Source organism: Acartia tonsa, chromosome 4 (assembly GCF_053477335.1).
Source record: "Acartia tonsa isolate MP-2025a chromosome 4, ASM5347733v1, whole genome shotgun sequence".
Classification (NCBI taxonomy): domain Eukaryota; kingdom Metazoa; phylum Arthropoda; class Copepoda; order Calanoida; family Acartiidae; genus Acartia; species Acartia tonsa.
In genome coordinates this window covers 19,543,394-19,565,116 of record NC_137263.1, presented here as the reverse complement: position 1 = coordinate 19,565,116, position 21,723 = coordinate 19,543,394, and the positions used below count along the sequence as shown (strand labels likewise).

The 21,723-nt window shown below is 32.9% G+C and overlaps 2 protein-coding genes across 2 annotated transcripts; one reads left to right on the top strand and one right to left on the bottom strand.

The window, feature by feature from the left end:
- Positions 1-369: 369 nt before the first annotated feature.
- On the top strand, positions 370-11,206 carry LOC145316367 (reticulon-1-A-like). Its single transcript, XM_080156812.1, has 7 exons — positions 370-485; positions 3,525-3,697; positions 6,527-6,584; positions 7,741-7,811; positions 8,950-9,016; positions 10,230-10,400; positions 11,082-11,206. Exons 2-7 carry the CDS (start codon positions 3,525-3,527, stop codon positions 11,124-11,126), a joined length of 585 nt encoding a protein of 194 aa, XP_080012938.1. The 5' UTR covers positions 370-485; the 3' UTR covers positions 11,127-11,206.
- Positions 11,196-21,245, bottom strand: LOC145316366 (A disintegrin and metalloproteinase with thrombospondin motifs 16-like). The gene is made up of 10 exons (XM_080156811.1): positions 21,023-21,245; positions 20,489-20,618; positions 19,399-19,507; positions 18,725-18,810; positions 18,253-18,411; positions 17,830-17,907; positions 16,648-17,206; positions 15,798-15,949; positions 14,753-14,831; positions 11,196-12,588 (listed from the first exon to the last, which is right to left on the bottom strand). The coding sequence occupies exons 1-10, from the start codon at positions 21,084-21,086 to the stop codon at positions 11,944-11,946; spliced, it is 2,061 nt and encodes a 686-aa protein (XP_080012937.1). The 5' UTR covers positions 21,087-21,245; the 3' UTR covers positions 11,196-11,943.
- Positions 21,246-21,723: the final 478 nt, after the last annotated feature.

The following is a 21,723-nucleotide window of genomic DNA, read 5'->3' as shown; positions in this document are numbered from 1 at the left end:
TGTACAGTACACAATTTTAAAAAAACATTGTTGTTGATGTATTTTTTGACAGTTTAAACTTATTTTTTAATTATTCTTTTTTAACAGCTAGTCTCAGTAATCTGCAATCTAGACTTTCATCTGTAGATGATAGTCTAACTATAACGTCTATTCCTAATAGAAAGGAGGCCGCTTTTCATTTTCCAGGTAAATCCAGGAAGGAGGAGGGAGCAGGGTTGAGTGGGGGGGGTGGGGGCGGATTAGACTTTGCACGCACTCCGGTCATTCCGGCCAGGGGTGTATATTAACTTTTAAAATAATTTTATAAATTTTTCAACTCGTTTTTTTAATTACATAGAACCCTTCGATATTGTGATTTTCATTTATTAGTTTAATTTTTGATGATTTAGAAAGCATGCGCATGTATGTTTGTGCGTGCGTGTGTGTGTGACTAGGTAGTTGAGTTGACCCACAGCTGGTGTTTCAACTGCATCTAATCAAACAAGGTTATTCATAAAAGTTGTATTCATAGATTTTATTTATAAAGTTGTACGTGAAATTGTTCAGCTATCAAACACGTTATTGAATTAATTTAGTTAGACAATCTTTTCTATATTTAAGATTATGATTTAAAATAACTTTTTAATAGACCAAAGTTTGGTTAAAGTGTATTTTTTTTAATGATCCTAGAAATAAGAAAAATAAATATAGATATTGAAAAAAATATGTTTATTATATCATTTACAGGGAGCCAAAGGCCCAGGCCAACAATTTATATTTAGATTTAGGATTTTCAATTTCTTATTCGTGGACAATAATGTGATATTTACATTTTTCTTTTCAATATGGCCCAGAACCGGTTATTATCCAGCGAAAAAAAATCGGAGCCATACTGGAAATTACAGCAGTCTTGAAATGTATTAGACAATTTGAGATCTGCAAAACAGAATTAAAACTAAAAAAGGAATCAATTCCTTGACCACTTTAAAGATTAATTTAATTCAAGATTTAATTTGGGTAGTTTCAGTATGGCTTCCAAACCGATTTGTATCCGCTGAATTAGAATCGGTTCTCAGCCATACTGAAAAAGTATGTAAAACATCGTATAACAGACAATCTTCTAAGGAATATTAAAACGAAAATCATACCATTTATACGCACCAGTTATTTTTGCCCGGGCCTCCGGTCCATTGGGGCTAACTAAACTGGTTTTAATCTTTTTATTATTTATTTTAATATCCGCGGAATGTTGTTTATAATATGATATGATAACACGGATCTTAAGGGATAATACAATGCACCATAAATTATATACATCCCCATTGACAATGAACAAAATTACCCCTTCTGCAGATTAAGATGTTTGCTTAAATAAAGATTTCTGCATTGCAAATTTAGGTTGCAAAAAAATAATTAACGTCTAGTTTTGATTTAGATTTGGACTTGGAATATTTTCAAAATTGACATAAAATGTGCAAGTTATTATAATGTAAAAACAGTTAATTAAAGAATAAATAATTAAGATTAATGTATTTCCGAAAGATTGTACCCTAAAATAATAATTTAGAAATTAGCAAACTATTTTATCATTTTTTTGGATTTTTATTGAATATATCATATTCTTATTTCTTTAATCTAAGTGAATTATAATTATAATCATAATAAAAATTATATGAAATAAAAGATGATTTATTAAACTAAAATTACTGATTGTAAGCTTTCTCTGGATGTGTATAGCTAGACTTGGCCAATATCCAGATATATTTGTAAAGTAGTGCATACATACACACCACGGATATAAAGGGATAAGACAATGGCCGATTAAATGATGATACACAAAATTAACCCTTCTGTAGATAAAAATCAGTGGTTGCAACGTGTGATCACTAAACTTAATGAATCAACAAATTAGAATTCACTAAAGTTCCCGAAGTTTTTAAACCAATTAATAAAAAACGTTATTATAAAATTTTGGGAACTGGTGTAATAAACAGACCATTGTCCCCCCCCCCTCTCTCTCTGTTCATATTCATTCATATTTATGTCTGGGAGGGAGGGGACATTGGGCTGTTTATTACACTAGTCCCCAAAAAGTCTAGTAATATCGTTTTCTTATCCGTTAGCTTAACAACCTCAAAGACTTTAATTAAATTTTGATAAGTTGGTTCATTTATTTGAGTGTCCAAACATTTCAATCACTAACTGTAATCTTCAAAGGGGTAATTTTGTCTATCGCCATTAATTTATCGGCCATTGTCTAATCCCTTTCGATTCCTGTTTCATGTACATATATATACCCCTTAACCCCCTCCATAAATCCGCTCTAGGCCAGAAACTCTTGCTAGAATGCACCTCCCTAATTTTCCATCCCCTTATAATGTATCTGAACTAAATTTGAAGTCGTCATTTTTCTTTTAGCAACAATTTTCATATCTCGAATCATTATCGGTTTTTTTAAGCAGCACGGATACTAATATATCTCATTACTTGGATGTTACACCAGATTTTCATGTTCTCTAATCAAAGTGAAATTCGCAATGGGCTAAAATAACGATACCTCCCATCAACCCCCTTTTCCCCAACCCATCCCCTCCTACTGGACGAACGAACTGACCAATAAATGAGTTTCATGTTAGCAACCTCAATTGACTACAATTTTTCTCTTGTGATAATATCCACGTATATTCTACATATGTCCATTTAATTAGGGCACGTCTTTATGTATTCTTTTGCTCTATTTTCGCTCCTAAATCACAGCCAAGATTTCTATTTGTTAACATGTTACTATTATTATTTTATTATACTAAATTATTCTTGTTTAGCTGCGCTAATTATAAACATAATTGTCCTTGTTTCTCTTATCATTGATCTAATTAAAAGTTAACCTATAGATTTTAGATCTAATTAAAATTTAAATGCTAGATCAAAATCAAAAGTTTTGATAGCATCATATATTTATTTAATCATATTTTTTATTAGAAAAACAGTCTTATGGAAAGTTTTACAAAGATCAAACAATTATTTAATTATAGAATTAGACATAACATACTGACGAACGTACCTGTATTATAGAAAAGATTCGTTGTATAAAATCTTTGATTACAAGATTTACAAATGCTAAAATATTAATACATAATAGGGTAGTAGCTTTGCCTTTAGCTTTTATTTATTTAAAGTAAAAGAAATGGGACAGTAAAACTAACCTTAATTTAGTAATAAAACAGTCTAAATAATCACAATATCTAAGTGAGGCTTCGACAGATTTATAGTGATGTTTATATAGATAACCTTCCCCATTCCTTTTTCATAGACCTTATTCGTCTGCTATTAATTGTTTTCTGCTAATTGGCTGTGTTTATACACACCACACCATTGGTTGATTTTCAATGACCCAATTGAGAGTCGACACAAGGAAAGTGCGATATCGAGATACAGTTATTTAACCATTTCCCCCCTCTAGTGTTTTACTCTAATGAGGCTTTTTAAAATTGATATCTCAATTAGTTGAAAACTAATTTGATTAACAGGATATTCTAATTTTTCAGATGTGGTTGACTTCTGACAAAGTGAATGCCCTTCTGTACTGGGAGAACCCCAGAGACACCGGCATCGCCTTCGGGCCCGTGCTGGTGGCTCTGCTCGCCATCAGATACATCTCCATGATTAGTGTCGTGGCCAACCTCTCCCTGGCCTTCATTACCGCCACCATGAGCTTCAGGTATACACACACAGAATAGTTATTTATCGCATCGTATTATATACAGCTTTCCGCAGATATAAACTGGTTTTAATTTTATGATTTTTATTTAAAACCGTAGAAAATTTCTGTGATTTGATGCTAAAGATTTAAAGTATTGCTGTGAACCAATTCTATTTCAGCGGGTATCAATCGGTTTAGCCATACTGGAAAAAAGATGATAATCTTAGAGAAGTGTTGAAAAAATGCACCAAATTTTAGCAGATTTTAAAAGAAGTGTTCAAATAATTCCTTTTCTAAACATCTTTACAAATATTCCCAATGAGAAAAGCACAAATTTAAATTTTAGTTTCCTAGCAAATTTGTTTGAATTTGACCTTAAAAAACTAAAATACAAAATTAATTTTATCCAGGGACAAAAAGGATATTTATATTTTCACAAATATATAGACCATCAAATGAAAGAAAAAAAGAAAACGGATAATGCACTATCTTTTTAAATAAACAAGGATGACAACATCCATAAAAGCGAAGCACTGAAACGGTAGGACAAACGGACATGAACACTTATATAGTGTCAGAACTGAATAATCAGAATATAAATGTATAAGAGTCGAAGCAAAATTGTAAGTAAATTTGTTGAAAAACTGCTTTATACAGGATAATGTTTATGGACATACTTACATATTTAGAACTTGATTATAGAGTTGCTTCGCTTATAACATTATACTTTGTTGTCCTAGGAATCAATATACCAAAAATCAGATTAATCGGATGATTAGATCACATAAAAATTTGATGTTAAAAAAGTAAAAAAATCAACATGTTTAAAATGGACGTACGGAAATTTTGGTAATGATTTCAGAGTTGCTACGCTTTCTAAATCGTACCTATCTACCACAGGAATCGATAGGACAATTTTAACATGCCTAAATTAACGAAAAAAGCTATCCGTTACGGACGTACGGACGGACCGACCCTAATTATAGAAAAGCTTCGCTTTTAAAAATAGCTAAATAGCTTATTGCTCAACCGACATGGATCACCTTTACATTGAAGCCTACTATTAGTCAAGGGGTGATTAATAAATATATTGGGGAAGGGTACCAAGAGAAATTGCCCCTAGAAAAAAAAGTGCTCTTAGAGGCCTCTACCTAAGATAACGCACTTTAAAAATGTTACAGATTTGATATTTGAAAATCGCACTTAAAAAAAAATTCAGTCCAATTAATTTTTTCAAATATATTGAATTTTGAAAATAACAATGTTGACAACATCAACAAAGGAGAAGCCTGTAAATTTTCAAATCAATAATAACCGTACTACTACAGAATCTTCTTTCATATAAACAAGGATAGCAACATAAAAAGCAGTCGGGCAACAATACTGGGAATTATCTTTTATAGGTTTATCTTTAATAGTGGTTTTGAGAATCTCATGTTCCTCGCAAGGACTTACGGACGGACAGACATAGTAAATAATATAGTAGCTTTGCTAATAATAAGTTTTCTTACCCACTCCTAAAAATCTCTTAAATAATAATATCTGTAAAAGCAAGAATTTTCAATATTGGACTATCAATTTGTATTGAAGCTACGTGCCCAATATTGTGAAAGAAACGTTTTCCCCAACTAAGGAAAGCTTCGCGTTCATAAACTTTTTGAAAGCGAAGCCTTTCTATAATTAGGGTCGGTCCGTCCGTCCGAGACAGATAGCCATTTCCGTTAATTTAGGCAAGTTAGAATTGTCCTATCGATTTTAAACTTGCATGGTGATTCCTGTAGTAGTTAGGTACGATTAAAAAAATATAAGTATGTCCATAAACATTATCCTGTATCAAGCAGATTTTCAACAAATTTACTTACAATTTTGCTTCGACTCTTATACATTTATATTCTAAAAATTAAGTTCTAACACTATTCAAGTTTTAATGTCCGTTTGTCCTACCGTTTCAGTGCTTCGCTTTTATCGATGTTGTCATCCTTGTTTTCTTCTGAATATAAGTTAAAAAACCTATGTTTGACGTCAGATATGAAATGACACAATACTAATTTTGAAAAAATATAACATCCAATGTGTGCAAATGTATTTTTTTTGCATTTTTAAGGCAAATTACAACAATTTTGCATGAGCATTTTATTTTATTGACGCTTAAATTTTCATATGATATCTTATAAGGGCATTATTTTGAAATAAATGAGGTCTAATGTAATGATACTTTACATTTAACTTTTTTGGTCCATCCGCAGTCCATAACGAATGCGGGAAATAAGATTTCAGTATGGCTTCGAAACCTATTAATATCCGCTTGATTAGAACTGGTCCTCAGCTATACTGAAAAATCATGTATAGTATCGTATTATATCCAGTTTTCTACGAATATAAAAATGTTCAATCATTAAAACAAGCTTTGGTAACCCATGCCTTCGGGGCTCACAAAAATGGTTTTCATTTTAATATCTTAGGAAGGCTGTCTACAATACATTGCGATAAATACTATTAATGGTGTACTATTAAATCATTTACTGTTAATCTATTCTATAATTTACTTTGTCCGTCTGTTGCGCCAAATAGTTGAAGATTTTTATAGTTCCTTTACAAAATTACGTCAAACTTGCCTACAATTGTCAATTAAAATGTTTACTTGCCTGACATTGGTAATTTAATTTGTATATTGACCTATCATTGGTCATTTGTTTTGTATGACGTCACTTTTTTAGGCACTATAATAAGCCTCCAGATAGACATATGAGCATTAAATATGTATTCAATAACTTACTTCTTTCGACCATGCATTAGTAAATGAAAAAAAACTAGTTAATTAATGATTTTAATTATTCAATTTTGCAGGATTTACAAGTCCATACTTGCTGCTGTTAACAAATCTTCAGAAGGACACCCTCTTAAGGTAATCATTCATAATGGATATATAGAATAACTGGATATTGTGTCCATACTTGCTGCTGTTAACAAATCTTCAGAAGGACACCCTCTTAAGGTAATTAATCATAATGGATATATAGAATAACTGGATATTGTGTCCATACTTGCTGCTGTTAACAAATCTTCAGAAGGACACCCTCTTAAGGTAATCAATCATAATGGATATATAGAATAACTGGATATTGTGACAGGGAAATTGTTGTCGCAAATTTAGTTGCAAATATAGTCTTATAATACGTTCCTCCATTATCAGGGGAAAGGAAGGGGTAAAGTCATAAGGGAGGGAGGGTATCGTTATTTTAGCCAGCTGGGAGAAGCATGTAATCAGGGTATGCGAAAATATCTCACAATATCCACGTATTACATATCCAATTCTGTGTCCTGAAACAGATATTTGGCAAAATCAAATTATTTTAATTCTGTTCTGTGAACATTTTCAACTTCTGCTTATTATAAATTTATCAGCTTCTTTATATGTAAACATTTTATCGTGCGCTTCGCGCACTTCTGACAAATCTACAAATAAAGAATACGTCATTCATAAAAAAATGTGTTTATTCTGCATGTCTGTTTTTATTTACATAGATAAAATTATTATCAGGCAATCAAATTAAACTTTATAAGAAGAGACACGAAATATAGCATTCATTTTTTAACCCATTTAAAAAAGGATAGTTTTTTTTACATATTTCAATGTCATAATAATTCAAGCACCTAAACAGGAAAGAGGGGGGGGGGGTGGCCCGGGTGGGAGTGTGTTATACACTCCTGAGTAATAGAAAGGAGATATTTTTATTTTACATTAACGAAAATAATTTAATCCGCAATTTATGTTTTGATTAAGCCTGAAACTTTTTACTATTTCAAGTTCCGTATTTGTCCCTTTTACGTTTAGGCATGTATTACCCCCAAAGCAATACTAATGCCCCACAGTTAATACTTTATTCTTAAACAAAATATGGATTTAGGACAACACTTAGATGGGAGATCATACACCCCTTCCTTGCTAAGTAAAGGAAATATGATTGCCCCCCCCCCCCTAAGGCTCTCTACATAACTCAATTATGTTTATGTACCTATTTCATTTAACATTTTATTTTTTTAATACAAATTTTTTTCAGCAATTTTTGGATATGGATATTACACTTGATAATGACAAAGCTGCTCAACTCCTCCAGTCTTTCGTAGCCAGGTAACATATCTTTATTTGGATCTAGTGCGGTTTACGGTTAAATGTATCTGGTTACGATTAGTGTATTTATGTTCACTACGCGATACTGTGCATTAATGAGTAACCAGTTAACCACTATACAAGATTTTTTTGCAGGCCTTCTTTTTTTCGGTTAAAATTTTATGAAAACATATTCTACATATAGGATAGAATTTTTTGGAGATAATCGTTACCAGGAAAATTTTGCCGAGAACTGCACTAGATCCCTTAATCTTTATTATTACACAAAATAGGTTCTAAATAGGAGCTATACAAATTTTCAAAATTACCTTATTGTATTAGGTATAATACATTTTTTAAAATAAAAATGTTAAAAATTCTATTTTTTTAAAATACATAGAAGTAAAGATGTGAATTATGAAAATTTGAATTCTATTACCTAATTCAATAGAGTTCTTACAAGCACAGGATATAAAAATGTAACTAGAAAAAAATATAGAGAAATTAAAGTATTTCTGCAATTTATTTTAATTACATGTGTATTTTATTTTTTAAATTTGCTCTGGGTTAATGAAAATATAAGAAATTGTTTAAACGAGCATAAAATGGCACATAATTTAAGAACACAGTGTAAACTTGCATTTTGCATTTAATTCACGTCAACAAGAACAATCATTTTATTTATTGGCGCAGCAAAATAAGATAAGATTTTAAAAAATAATATAATAGTCATATAGAACTTCTCTTGAATGGAACCTTAAATAATATTACTAGGCTTAGATACATTACATAACAATTGACCAATATGTTGAGTTATACAGGAATATGATAGTGGCCGATAAATTGGTGTACATCCCCAATGATAATAAACAAAATTTAAATTACCCCTTCTTTAGATTACAATTAGTTGTTGAAACGTTTAGACACTCCACTTAATGAGCCAACCAATCAAAATTTAATAAAAGTCCCCAGAATTGTGGACCCATCGAATAGGAATGTTTTATTTAAAACTTTGGGTACTAGTGTAATAAACAGTCTAATGTAACCTCTTTCCCTGTGAGTTATACCTTTGTAAGAATCGAGCTAAGTTATCTAGTAGCTGTGCTACTTAAAATGCAAAATTTAAGGACAATTTTGAAACTAATGTTTACTATTTCAGATTAAATGGTGTCCTGACAACTTTAAAGAAAGTTTTTCTCATCGAAGATATTGTTGTATCTGCTAAGGTAAGTGAATAAATGTATAAGTATAGATGTATAACCTAGACCACTACCTAGCATAAGTGGAAGGATCTTTTTGTCTACTAGCAAATTGCTTTCTGTTATTTGTTGCAACTTGGATGTGTTAATATTTCCAACGTTATTAGCTGATATTAAAAAAAATCGATTGAAAGTCGGCACCTCGTGGATATAGTAACATAAAACTCGTGCCCCCTCTAATCCTTTACTTTAATATTTTGAGAGGAAATCCAGATATTAGCAGCAGCCTCAAGCAGCTTTGTTATTGATTTGACGGCTTTTTTAGGAGAATTCATGGAGAATTTTAAAAGTGAAAATATTAGCTGCGGCTTGTTAACTTTTGCAGCGTTAGCTGATTCGGAACAAAAATAAAAATTATTTAGATTTCAGCCTTCAATATTTGGCCTTTTAGATGCAAGTTGTCGAAAATCAGAATATTGTTCATAACTTGGCGAACGGTTGCGGTTGTTTTCTACTGGAAGCGTGTCAACTAAAATTTTGTTTATGGTCTGCCTTACCAATTTTTCAGAATTTAACCTAAATTTTACAAAAAAATTGTACCTAAAAAATATTTAGGTTATGATTTTCAAGCATATTCTAAGGAATCTTAAAAAAACAATATCTTTTTCCAAATATTCAAAATTAAAAACGGCAATTCAGTTTAAATATTTAATGTAAATAAAATCTTTGCAAAAATTAAATAAGAAAAAGATGAGGTTTTGTAAATTAAATCGTAACCTTTATGCTTATATCAACTTCTGAAAAATAAATAAACACGAGAAGTTTTAAAAGATTTTACAATTTTTAGATAAATTTCTGCAGTAACTATTTCAAGAAGGAAGGGAGGGGACAATTGCAGATAAATCATTATTAACTGTAATTCTGTGGGAGGGAATGTTACGCAAAATATGTATAAAGTTTTTTTGAATCGAATGGGTTTATTATTACTAGAATTATACACCATATTATCATGTACTCTAATAAAAACCTTGTAGCGGCCTAAAATAATGATCCACCCCATCCCCTCCTACTGGATAAACGAGCTGACCAATAAATGATAAGAGAAATAGCAACCTAAATTGACGACAATTTTTCCCATGACATAATATCCACGTATAATCTACATCCATTTTGCTTTGCCATCAAAGATATGTAACTTTTGGCTTTAAAAATAATTCATTAAAATTTTATATTTATTTAGTATGCTATTGTCTTTTACCTGCTGTCCTATGTTGGTGCTATGCTGAACGGCTCCACCCTGGTCATCCTCGCCTGGGTCGGTCTCTTCTCCATCCCCCGCGTCTACAGAGACAACCAGACACAGATTGACAACGCCATCCTCCCCCTGAAGGCCAAGTTTGATGAGCTCCAGGTAAACTTGTCGGTCAGGCTGTACTGCTCTCGGGTTAAGACGCGTATATTTAATTCGTTTTTTGCCTTTCCAGATTTTAAGTTCTCTTGAAATATGTGCTTATGCAACTATTTAGTACATAGCGGAGGAACACAGTAAAAGTGTCGGACTGATTATGACGTAAAAAAAATTAGCCAATGAGTTGCCACTATAAATTTTACCATAGGTCAATAAATTATTAGTATTAGTAAATCCCGTACAACATAGAATAAGATAAACACAAACTGCATTCTTTATACAAATAACAAATAATAAATCTTTAGTAGCTTACTGCTGCTCTAATTATTGGGATTGCTGTTCTTGTTTTGTTGTAAATGGCATTTTTCTTCTATTAATCTAAATACTTGTTAAGAAACTTAGAATTAAAAAATAAACTTCCAAAGATCACCCGGGGTAGGGGGAGGGGGGTGGTTAAATTGCTTGGTACGCCCGTCTGTCGGTCATACTACGAAAGACTATTTTTTATACAGTTCTCATGGTTTTATAATATTTATCAAATACTTCTTTCTCCCTCGTATCCACTCTCTTTTGAAACCATTGAACTGGCTCCATAAAGTTACCCGTTTGTCCATGCTTTTGGTGCTTCGCTACTTATGCTTGTTGTCATCCTTGTTAAAAAAATGTATTTAATCTTTTTTTTAGGCTAAGATTAGTGCAGCAGTACCAGGAGCTAAGAAAGAAGAATAAATAATTCATTAATATTATAAATATTTGTGCCCAGACACAATTTTATATAAATTTTATCTATTAAAACAGTTTAGACAAAATTATGCTTTTTATTTATCTTTTAGTTATTTAAAAATAATCTTTATAAATCACATTTTAGTAGAAAATCACATTTTTTGAGGTGGAATTGGTAAAATTTATATATTAAGTATTAGACTAGATTTTTTGTAACAATATTTTAAACCGATTTTTTTCTAAAATAATGGGTCAATTACAAATGAAATAATAAATAGATGTTAGAAAAATGTCTTCATTGTCGAGACTCTACATTTCCGTTTCAATTAGATGAAAATTGCAGTTTTTTTTCATAGAAAATGAAAAATAAAAAAAATATGGGATCTAGTGCAGTTAACGGTGAAATGTTCCTGGAATATACCAATACGTGATGTGGAAAAGCCCGAATCCATCAATGCACACAGGTAAAGCTTGACTGAAAAAAATACGCGTAAATTTTTGGAGATGATTGTAACCAGGAACATTTTACCGTGAAATGCATTTGATGAAATCACATAAAAATATATAGGCATACAATCTTCATAAAGGTGAACCTATCTTTAAATAGATTGACCTTTTTAAACAGATAAGTATACCTATCTTAAATGTGATGAAGCGCTGGAAATTGTCATGTTTGACGTCATAAAGATACGTCTTAATCCATCTCCTTTTTAGGGGATTTTCTTTCCCACATCTCCTCTCATCCTTCCTTTTTAGACGTATTTTTATGACGTCACACATGACACTTTCCAGTGCTTTAAATGTAATCTCAACTTTGATCAGTTTATAAGCATGGTATGATACCACAAGGTTTCATTAGTTGACATCCTCTTGCCGTACTGTTGCTACATAATTCAAATACTTGAATCCACCCATCTCCACAGGCAACAGAACAGTTTGTACCTGTCTCAATATCATCATTTAGTGCGGCTTTTGTTTCTAATGTATCATTATTAGTGTTGTTATTAATATCAATTAGATTATTCTCATTAGAAAATTTCTTCCTATCATTGGATTCACTTGCAAACTGTAGGATTGGATCTCTTTTGGCAAACTCTGTGCGAAGATCAGTAAATATTTTATTATAGATAGGATCATACCAAGCAGGAGTACCATCAATTGATTTCATAAAACTATTATCTTGATCCTTCTCATCCTCCTCCTGAGGAGTTGGTTGATTATCAAGTGTATTGGAGGGCTCCAGAGATTTATTATCCTCTACGTTATCAACTTTGTCAGGATTCCAGGGGGTGCACACACCTTCCACACACACGGACCCGTACGGGAAGGGCTTGGAGCTGCAGTCTGTGCCCTCCAGGGCTGGGTGGGCCCGCAGGGCATGGGTCAGGTTGCTGCACCAGAGTTCGCGACACAGGTCTTCAAATGGACTTTCATCTCTCAAGTAAGGCACAAAAGTTATCCCATATGCCTAAAAAAAAGAATTGATTAAAAACTTTATTTGTGGATCTCCTCTTAATTTGCTTTGCGTAGTTTAGAAGTGAGAGAAAGTAACACCTCCTCCCCCCCTTCAGAAATTTTCTCCTTATTATTATGGCTTGTATGGGCTGACTTTTGATTCTTTTTACAGTCACGGACTGACACTCAAACATATCCAACTACTACATATAATTATTAAACCTTTACAGCAGATTTTAGAAGTTTAATTTGGCTGGCAAAAATAGTAGGGAAACAGTGTTTCAAAAATCAGCCCTGTGACGTCACAAAAACTAGGGAGATGAGAGGAGAAGTGATAAGGAAAAACTCTAAAAAAGAGATAGATAATCCCTTATTTTTAAGACGTCACATGGCTGATTTTTGAGATACTTTGTCCCCCTACCAAAAAAATACATAAAAAAAAACTTTGTGTCAAAGGCTAATGATGGAAGTAAATATTTCATGTTTGAACAAAGTTTGATTAATGTTCTAATTTTTTGGAGAACAGCTCCTCTAGAACTACCGTAGATCAAAATGTCCATATAAGCGCGCATTATTTATAGAATACGTACGTAAAAGTGTTTTTGAATTTTGTCGTCCGTCCGTCCGGCCGAATCGGATAGCTTTTTTGATAATTTAGGATTGTCAGAATTGTCCTATCGATTTCAAACTTTCGATGATAATCAAAGAAACAGTTTTCATAACTATACTATAAAAAGTTTACTGTTATATTGCTAACTTGTTATGGCTGCGCTACTTACTCATACAATTGTCCTATTTTAATAATTACTGTCACTAATACCAGGGAGGGAGGGGACATTAGGCTGTTTTATTACACTAGTCCAAAAAGTCTTAAGATAACGATTTCTTATTTGTTGAGTTAACAAGCTGGAGACTTTTATTGAATTTGATTAGTTTGGAGTAAATTTGTGTTTCATTATTGGGATGTACATCAATTCATCGGCCATTGTCTTATCGCTTTAGATCCCTGCTCTAATACGCCGCACTACTTTCTATAAATCGTACTACTCGATCATACAAAAGTATTAATAATTAAATACTTAATTATCAAATCATACTAACTTTGGTGTTCTATACCTTCCGCTAGATGTATCACGCTTTAAAATCGCCCAAACCGTAAATTTTTATTACAGCACAAATTGGGCGTTTACTATTGCTTTATTAAACCTCTAGGCCTATATAAACCCTTGAGGGGGAGAGGGAAGTTGACCCTCCAACTTTCAATTGCAGTTTTTATAAAAAATATATAAAAAGAAATTTTTTTGTGGGGGCCACTTTTTTCTAGTGGCGATTTCACTCGGGAGGGTAGGGGTACCCTTCCCCAAAATAAATTGACAAACCTTCCCAGAACCTATGAGAAACTACCCTGTAAAGGAGAACCATATCGATTCATCGTATAGTTAGATCAGAAAGAGAAACAGACAGACAGACATAGATCCTGTTACTTTGTTATAAGGATTATACAGTAATTTATTTGCTTGTGTGATTCTTTTTACAAAATTGAAAATACTTTGCTCATATGATAATATATATGCGAAGGTGATGAAATATGACGGGGTCAAATGATAAAACTTTTTGTTTAATATTAAAATACATATATGATGATACGTCATCAGCAAGAAGAATGGATAGAGAATATACGTGGATATTATGACAGAGGCAAAAAAGTCATCAATTTAGGCTGCTATCATGGAACTCATTTATTGGTCAGTTCGTTAAAGATAACTTAAATATTTCGATATCTTATGACATTGATATGATGTAGTAAACTTTTCTAAACTCTCGGAGGGATCAAAGCCTATGCAAATATTTTGATGACATTAGTAGGATGAGTCTGAACCTATGGAAATAGTAATACATCTTAAGCTATATCCTAACTTAACCTAACCTAACCTCAAATAATAATTTAATGTACCTGGTGGCATTAGTAGGATGAGGTAATTTTTTTATACCTCCGGAGAGATCGAACCCTATCGGACTGGAAATTTAGACAATACTTAACCTAACCTAACCACTAACAATAATTTCCTATACCTGATGACATTAGTAGGATGAGTCTGAACCTATGGAAATGGCATTACAGTTTAAACTATATCCTTACTTAACATAACCTAACTAATGATAATAATTTAATATACCTGGTGGCATTGGTAGGATGAGGTAAATTTTTCTCCTGGTAATTTTCCCCCAAAACTATAGTCATACCGCATGGAACCACTGGACAAAAATATCAAATGACTTGTTAATTTAGATAGTTTAATGTCTACATAAAAAGTTTGTTTCTATAAAAAAATAAAGTCACAAAATAAAATTGCATTGTTTTCTTTGATACTTTCACTAAAAACTAATTCTTATTCACCGAAACCTCTCCATCTCCTCTATTTTAGATTTTCAAGAAAAAAAACCTACTGGATTTTCTTACTTCTTAACCCTACTGGGTACTATCCATGCGGGGCGCTACTAACATTCAATTAAACTAACCTAACCTACAAAAAGCATGAACAATTATTTTGGGTCTAAATCCTTTCCTATAATATTTATTTATCGAATCGTTGGCGTTATCCTTTTTTTTTAATTTTGAAAATTTTGAGTAACCCCCCCCCCGACAGAGAACAACTATTTTAGGTTAGCTTAGGTTATAGGCTTGGAAGCCGAGAGCTGCGGCTAAGCAGGCAAGGGGGCCGAGCGCTGCAGCTAGGCAGACAATGGGGCCGAGCGCTGCGGCTAGGCAGGCAATGGGGCCGAGCGCTGCGGCTAGGCAGGCTAGGGAGCCGAGCGCTGCGGACCAGAGTTCAAATTTCTAAGAGGATATTACCGAATCGTTTTAGAAAGCTTTTCGTGGATATTAAAATAAGAAAATAAAAAGATTTAATCAGTCTTGTTAGCCCCGAGTCCTGGGCTAACATAAATGGTTTTAATCTTATGATTTTTATTTTATTATTCGTGGAAAATTGTCTCTAATACGATTCTACACATAATTTTTTTAGTATGGCTGAAAACTAATCCAGCAGATTTCAATCGATTGGTTCGTTCAATAAGTTCAGTGTTCTAAAGTTTCAACCACTAATTTTAATGCACAAAAGGGGTAATTTTGTGTATCATTATTGGAGATGTACATCAATTTATCGGCCATTGTCTTATCCCTTTAGATCCCTGGGGCTGGGTAACTTGGACAAGTTATACCTGGGTACATCCTTGAGACAGGCCGCCTGTCTGCTAGAAAATGAACCAGTCAGAAAATTTGTCAACTCATTGTCGGAACATTTTGACCACGTGACTTTCCCGGGTCCAAGTACTGGGGACATCAGATATTTGTTGGCAGAACAGCTGTTTCCCTAAACCAAAGTCATAGTAATTTCATAGATTACAAGAAGGGAGAGGAAAATAGCAGATGTGTCAACCTTTCCTGAATCTCTTTCAAGGTGTAATTTAAAGAAAAAATTAAGGTTGACGAAGACTAAACTGCATAACTTTTGTGTCACTTTTGATTCCTGTGACGTCATAAAATGAGGAACATGAGAGGAGAAGTGGGAAAGAAAACCCCTACGAAAGAGATGGAGAATGTCACGTCAAAAGTGGTGCAAAAGTTATGCAGTTTGGTCTTAGTCATTAAGGTTGTTATATAAAATATCTTTTATTGTCCCGTCCAAAATTAGAAACTTGGAACATTTAGGGTATCCCGACAAAAGTCGTGCAATTAAAAAGTTGGGGACGTCTGTAAGACTTTTGCGATATGACAACACTAGCGCAATATCTAGTACTACATGTTTCACATATTAACATTTTATAAAAGAAATACTTTTTAACTTTATGAATTCAATGTTTATTCTTTATAACAACATAAGTAGATAAGTATACAACCCAAAACACACTGCCTTGCAATCCTTTCATAAGTCTTTCTTGGTCGGAGCGGCGTGGAGCGCCAGACATTTTTACAATATACGAAAATATAATTGTGTACAAAGTATGTTCTATGCGTTTTCCAGGAAACGAACAAAACTTGAATATTTAAATAAAAAAAATTTAAACTTACCTCTGAAATTTCTCCATCATGATTCATGCCCAGATTATGGCCCATTTCATGAGCTATCACAAACACAGACTCAAAATTATTTCCCTCGTTGATGGTGCAGGAGTACTGTGGATGGCACATGCCCGACACCCAGGCCAGCCCGATGACCGCGTCCAGCGCGGGCACACTGTCGTACAGGTTGAATCCTGTGAGCAGCAGGGCATGGTCCCAGTGCTCGTCGTTGCTGATATCCGCTTTGTCCGTGTTGCCCCCTGGGTTCTTGTCCATCTGCCACTTGCAGAAGGAGTCCAGGTACTTCTCTGTCTCTCCGGAGTGGTTGTCCAGACTCTTGTCCGGGGACTGCAGGATGTCCAGGCGGACTAGGACAATCTTCAACCGTCGCGTGAGCCTGGCAGATTTGTAGATTATTTGTACACCATTGAGATATCCATACACAAGGGTTTGAATCTTTTGCAGGGTATCTTCACCATATTTCTTGTTGTCATCTATGTTTTTATACATTTTTTCGTCGACAAAAACAGAAAGTTCTATGTAGTATTCGGCTGTGCTTCGCTTTACCCTGAATTGGAATTATATTTTAGTACATATATTTTTTTTTAAATTGCATGTAGCAATATCATTACACACGATGTATTATTTTGCACCAGATTTTCTTGTACTCTGATAAAGTAATACTCTAAGCTGGCTGAAATAACGATACACTCCTTTACCCAACCTACTGGATGGATTAACTGACCAATAAATGAGTTCCATAGTAGCAACCCAAATTAATGACAATTTTTCCCCTGTCATAATATCCATGTAAATTCCATATACATTTCGCTAAATAGTGGACAAAATAATGCCATATCTCGCGGTCGTAGCGGTCATGTGTCATTTTGGAAGGGTGACGCAAGTTTCAGGTCCCAGATATCGCGATTTGAGAAAAAAATATGTATATGTATGTATGTATATTATAGCGAATTAAATAATCTTGCAAGCATCGCTTTTATCTTATAGAGAAAAATAGTAAATCAAATAGCAAAAACTGAGATCTGAAATTTGCGTCACCCTTCCAACATGACACGTGTCGGCACAAGACTAGGAGAAATGGCATTATTTGGTCCACTATCATTTCGCTAAGCTACTTATAGACATAATTATATCGTAATTATAATTTATTTTATACAAAAAAAATAGAACCTGTTATATGTTAAGTTTAGGTAAGGGTTGATTTCATCAAGTTTTATTATTGGCTTTGGATCCACTTTCAACCTTTTCCTAAAAAGTAAATAAAATTAGAATTAAAAGTTTTTAATCTATTTTTTTCGCTTCTCAATGAACCATATACTTATGAATTATATGTAGATAAAAAAGATTAAAATGCATAAAACATGCAAGAAAAAAGAAATTTAGAATATCAACCCAATATTATGATAACGTCTTCTTATTCGTTGGCTCAACAACTGTGGGGACTTTCATAGAATTTTGATAAATTGGTTAATTAAGTTAGATGTCTAAACGTTTCAATCACTAATTGTAATGTAAAGAAGAGGAAATTTTATCATTAGGAATATACATCAATTTATTGCCATTTTCATATCCCTTTAGATCCCTTATACGAACCTGTTTCTTGTATTAACACCACAAGAATGCTCCGAGTCTGTTCTTCTTACAACAAGAATTTCATCATCTTTGCCAGAGGTATCCTTAGAGGTATCATTGGCAGAGTTTGTATCTACATTTGGTGAATTATTATCAGCATTGACTGACTCTCGTTTTGTTCTGAAATATTTGTCATTTTGTTATTATGAATCTTGTTATTAGAATTAAAACCCATTTGTGTGGGGGAAAAAAGAAACTCCAAAATTATAAATAGAAAATTTTATTTGAAGTGATAACTGTTTTAGATCTATTTCGCCTTTTGTACGTACCGTACCGCTTTAATCCTAATCAGAATAAATACAAGACATCCCATTAGCTTTTGAGATCTTTATACAAACACAAGCTAAAAAACACATCCCGTCCCTTAGTGTATAGTATATTATAAAGATAAAAGGTTTTTAAGATTTCACAATAGAATAATTAAATCTGTCACCTAATATTATCTTTTTCTATAAGATGATGTTCCCCATTGATTTCAACCACCCCAACAGTTTCCTCAGAGCATAAAGACAAAGAAACCTAAACAAAATAATTTTTGGTTGGATAAGTCATGGAATGGATATACAATATAAGTAGATATTATGACAGGGGGAAAATTGACTTCAATTTAGGTTGCTAACATGGGACTCATTTATTAGTCATTTCGTTCATCCAGTAGGAAGGGAGGGGATGGGGTACATGGAATGGATTATCGTTCTTTTAGCCCACTGCGAGTTTCACTTTATTATTGAAAATGAAGTAACATCCAAGTAATAATATATCCATTGGTCAGGGAGACTTAATCTTACTAATTTAGAACTAGCGACGAGGTTATAGGCATCCAAGGCAGAACAATTAGATTGAAGATACCTGTAAGGGGTTATAGAAATATAATATGAAAAGAAAACTTTTCAATTCAAATAATAGAAAAAAATTGTGAATAGTTATTTAGTGCATAGTATCATAGACAGCCTTCCGTGGAAATTAAAATGAAAAATTATATAATAAAAAGCAGTTTTTATTTAGATATTTGTGGAAAATTGACTATACTACACTGTTATACATGATTTTTTAGTATGGCTAAGAACCGGTTCTTATTTAGTTGAGGCCGTACCAGAAAATATTTACCTGAATATGATATTGGGGGGTTGTTAACTCCCCCTCAAAAAGGCATGTTGGAAATGGAATAGTTCGATGCACACTCACATTCAGCCCATTTCTTATCCACATAGAATATCTATATATAACAACATTATAAGTTTGAAACCAACCAATCATGATTCAATAAAAGCAGGACTCAGCAGTCGCGGGTCAGCCGACCGCAAGCTTCAGAGAAATCAACCTTTTAGAAGTCAAAGCCTGATCCAAACATGGCAATTCCTTTTTTTTACAAACACCCAAACAGATTTCAATTTGAGGCTAGTCGCGGCTGACGCACGGCTGCCGAGCCTGAATAAAAGTACCCAAAGTTACAACTGATCAAAGTTTTTAAGTCAACGAATAAACTTCATATTTAATAAACTTTGGGTACTACCTAGTATATATATAATCTACAATTCAATGTGCCCTGCCTCCCTGCTATTTACTCAATTATAAAAAAAAATGTGTTAAACTCCTTAACAGTTTTAATGGTAAAACTATATAAATATTTACTTTTAATCAATAAATGTTACGTGCTATAATGAGAAATTTAATTAATTTTATTTTCCATTTATGAAAAAGTATAATACATAATTTTTTGAAAATATTGTTTGTTTGTAATCTAATACCTCGCTAACCACTGAACCAATTAAGTTAACAATTTTAGAGAAGCTTCAGATAGGTACTGGGTTCGTTTTATTTTAAAATTTTTAAGTCTTTGGATGGTTTTAAGCTATTTTTCTCTTCCTTTTTCGCATTAAGAGCTCTGTAGTTAGAGGGGGAAGGGGTTATGCCCCCACACCGTAGACCCTGTGCCAACATCAATTGGGTCCTTGAATACCAGCCAATAGCGTCGGAAATATCAACACAGCCAAATTGTTACAAAAGTGCAGAAAGCTAGCCGACGAAAAAGGTTCCCAACCGTGGATCCATTTAATTATCTATAGAAAAAGAAGATATTGAATATTAACTTCTGTCAATCTTAAGTGGGATAAATAAAGAAATATTTTTGTTATTTTAAATAAAAACGCACTTTATATCTATACTTATACATTTATTGCATAAGAAATAAGTTTACCTGGGAGATATGAGTGTGTTGACAGGTTTCAGGTCCAGTTCCAAATTAAGTGGATATAAATATAGTTGTTTCATTGCCCTGCCATCTTTTAATATCTTGTTCACCAGTTTTATACTCAGTTGCCTGGCGTCTAGAATAAATAGAACAATTTTTGTGAACTATATCTAATCCTTAAAAATAGTAACAGGATGTATGTTTGTGTGTCTGTCTGTACCGAAGGATCTCGCTATATAAAATTTTAAAACTTGATATAGAATATTATGGATATTATGTCAGTGGAAAATTTGTCTTCAATTTAGGTTGCTTACAAGGACATCACTTATTTGTCAGTAAGTTCATCCAGTAGTAGGGGATGGGATAAAAGAAATGGATGGGAGGTCATTATTTTAGGCAGCTACTTTCACTTCATGATAATCGGATTTCCGATCCAAGTAATACTGAATCAATTTTTATGAACATTTAATATTGGGATTTAAGAAGTATTTATATATTTTTCAGATTTTTGTGAGGAAAAAACGTAAAACTTGTACAAACCTTGTGATGTTTGATAGGGAAGGACTTGAGTAACAAGGAGTAAAATTGTGTGAAGATATTTCATTATCCCTGCTTGTGGAGTACCGCAGGGATCTCTTTGTGGTACACTACAGAGTCTTGTTTGTGGTGTTCTACAGGGTTCTGTTTGTGATCCTCCTGTTGACTGTGATTATACTGTGTTCTCTCACAGTATAATACACAGTTACAACACATTTTCACAACCCTGAAAATAATAAAAACAAGAATGACAACATTCATAAGAAGCAAAAACATCACTGATTGGCAAAGTGGGTTATAGGGCAGATGTTCAGTGATCACACAATGACAAGGAGAAAATTTGTAAAAAGAAAGAAAGACGATAAATATAAAGAAAATAACGAAACCTTTATATTTAGATAGATATAAATGTCTGTAGTAGCATGGCCTACAGAACAAAGGACAAAGTAAATTGTACGCTGTGTGCTCTTTTATAGCGTATCTTCACACACACAAAAAAAATCGACAAAAAAAGTCAAAAATTTAATTTGGAAGGATGTTTTCCAGACTTTATGTATAGGAGGTGAGAGGGTTTTATCTACATCCCCAAATGGTCAAAAACCTGACCTGGTCCTATAGTTCATAGACCAATTAAATTAAGAGATATAACTGGACACACATTAAAACCAGCTAAATGAAACAAATAATGAAAATTAATGTAAATT

What these genes read in the sequence shown, in the direction of transcription:
- LOC145316367 (XM_080156812.1), top strand. Translation starts at nt 3,525, where the DNA reads ATGTGGTTGACTTCTGACAAAGTGAATGCCCTTCTGTACTGGGAGAAC. An exon ending in CTCCAGTCTTTCGTAGCCAG is followed by an intron (nt 7,812 to 8,949) that starts GTAACATATCTT and finishes TTACTATTTCAG; the next exon opens with ATTAAATGGTGTCCTGACAA. An exon ending in CCAAGTTTGATGAGCTCCAG is followed by an intron (nt 10,401 to 11,081) that starts GTAAACTTGTCG and finishes TCTTTTTTTTAG; the next exon opens with GCTAAGATTAGTGCAGCAGT.
- LOC145316366 (XM_080156811.1), bottom strand. Translation starts at nt 21,086, where the DNA reads ATGAAATATCTTCACACAATTTTACTCCTTGTTACTCAAGTCCTTCCC. An exon ending in ATGATGGAGAAATTTCAGAG is followed by an intron (nt 15,950 to 16,647) that starts GTAAGTTTAAAT and finishes ACTTTGGTTTAG; the next exon opens with GGAAACAGCTGTTCTGCCAA. An exon ending in TGTCTCAAGGATGTACCCAG is followed by an intron (nt 14,832 to 15,797) that starts GTATAACTTGTC and finishes ATTTTTGTCCAG; the next exon opens with TGGTTCCATGCGGTATGACT.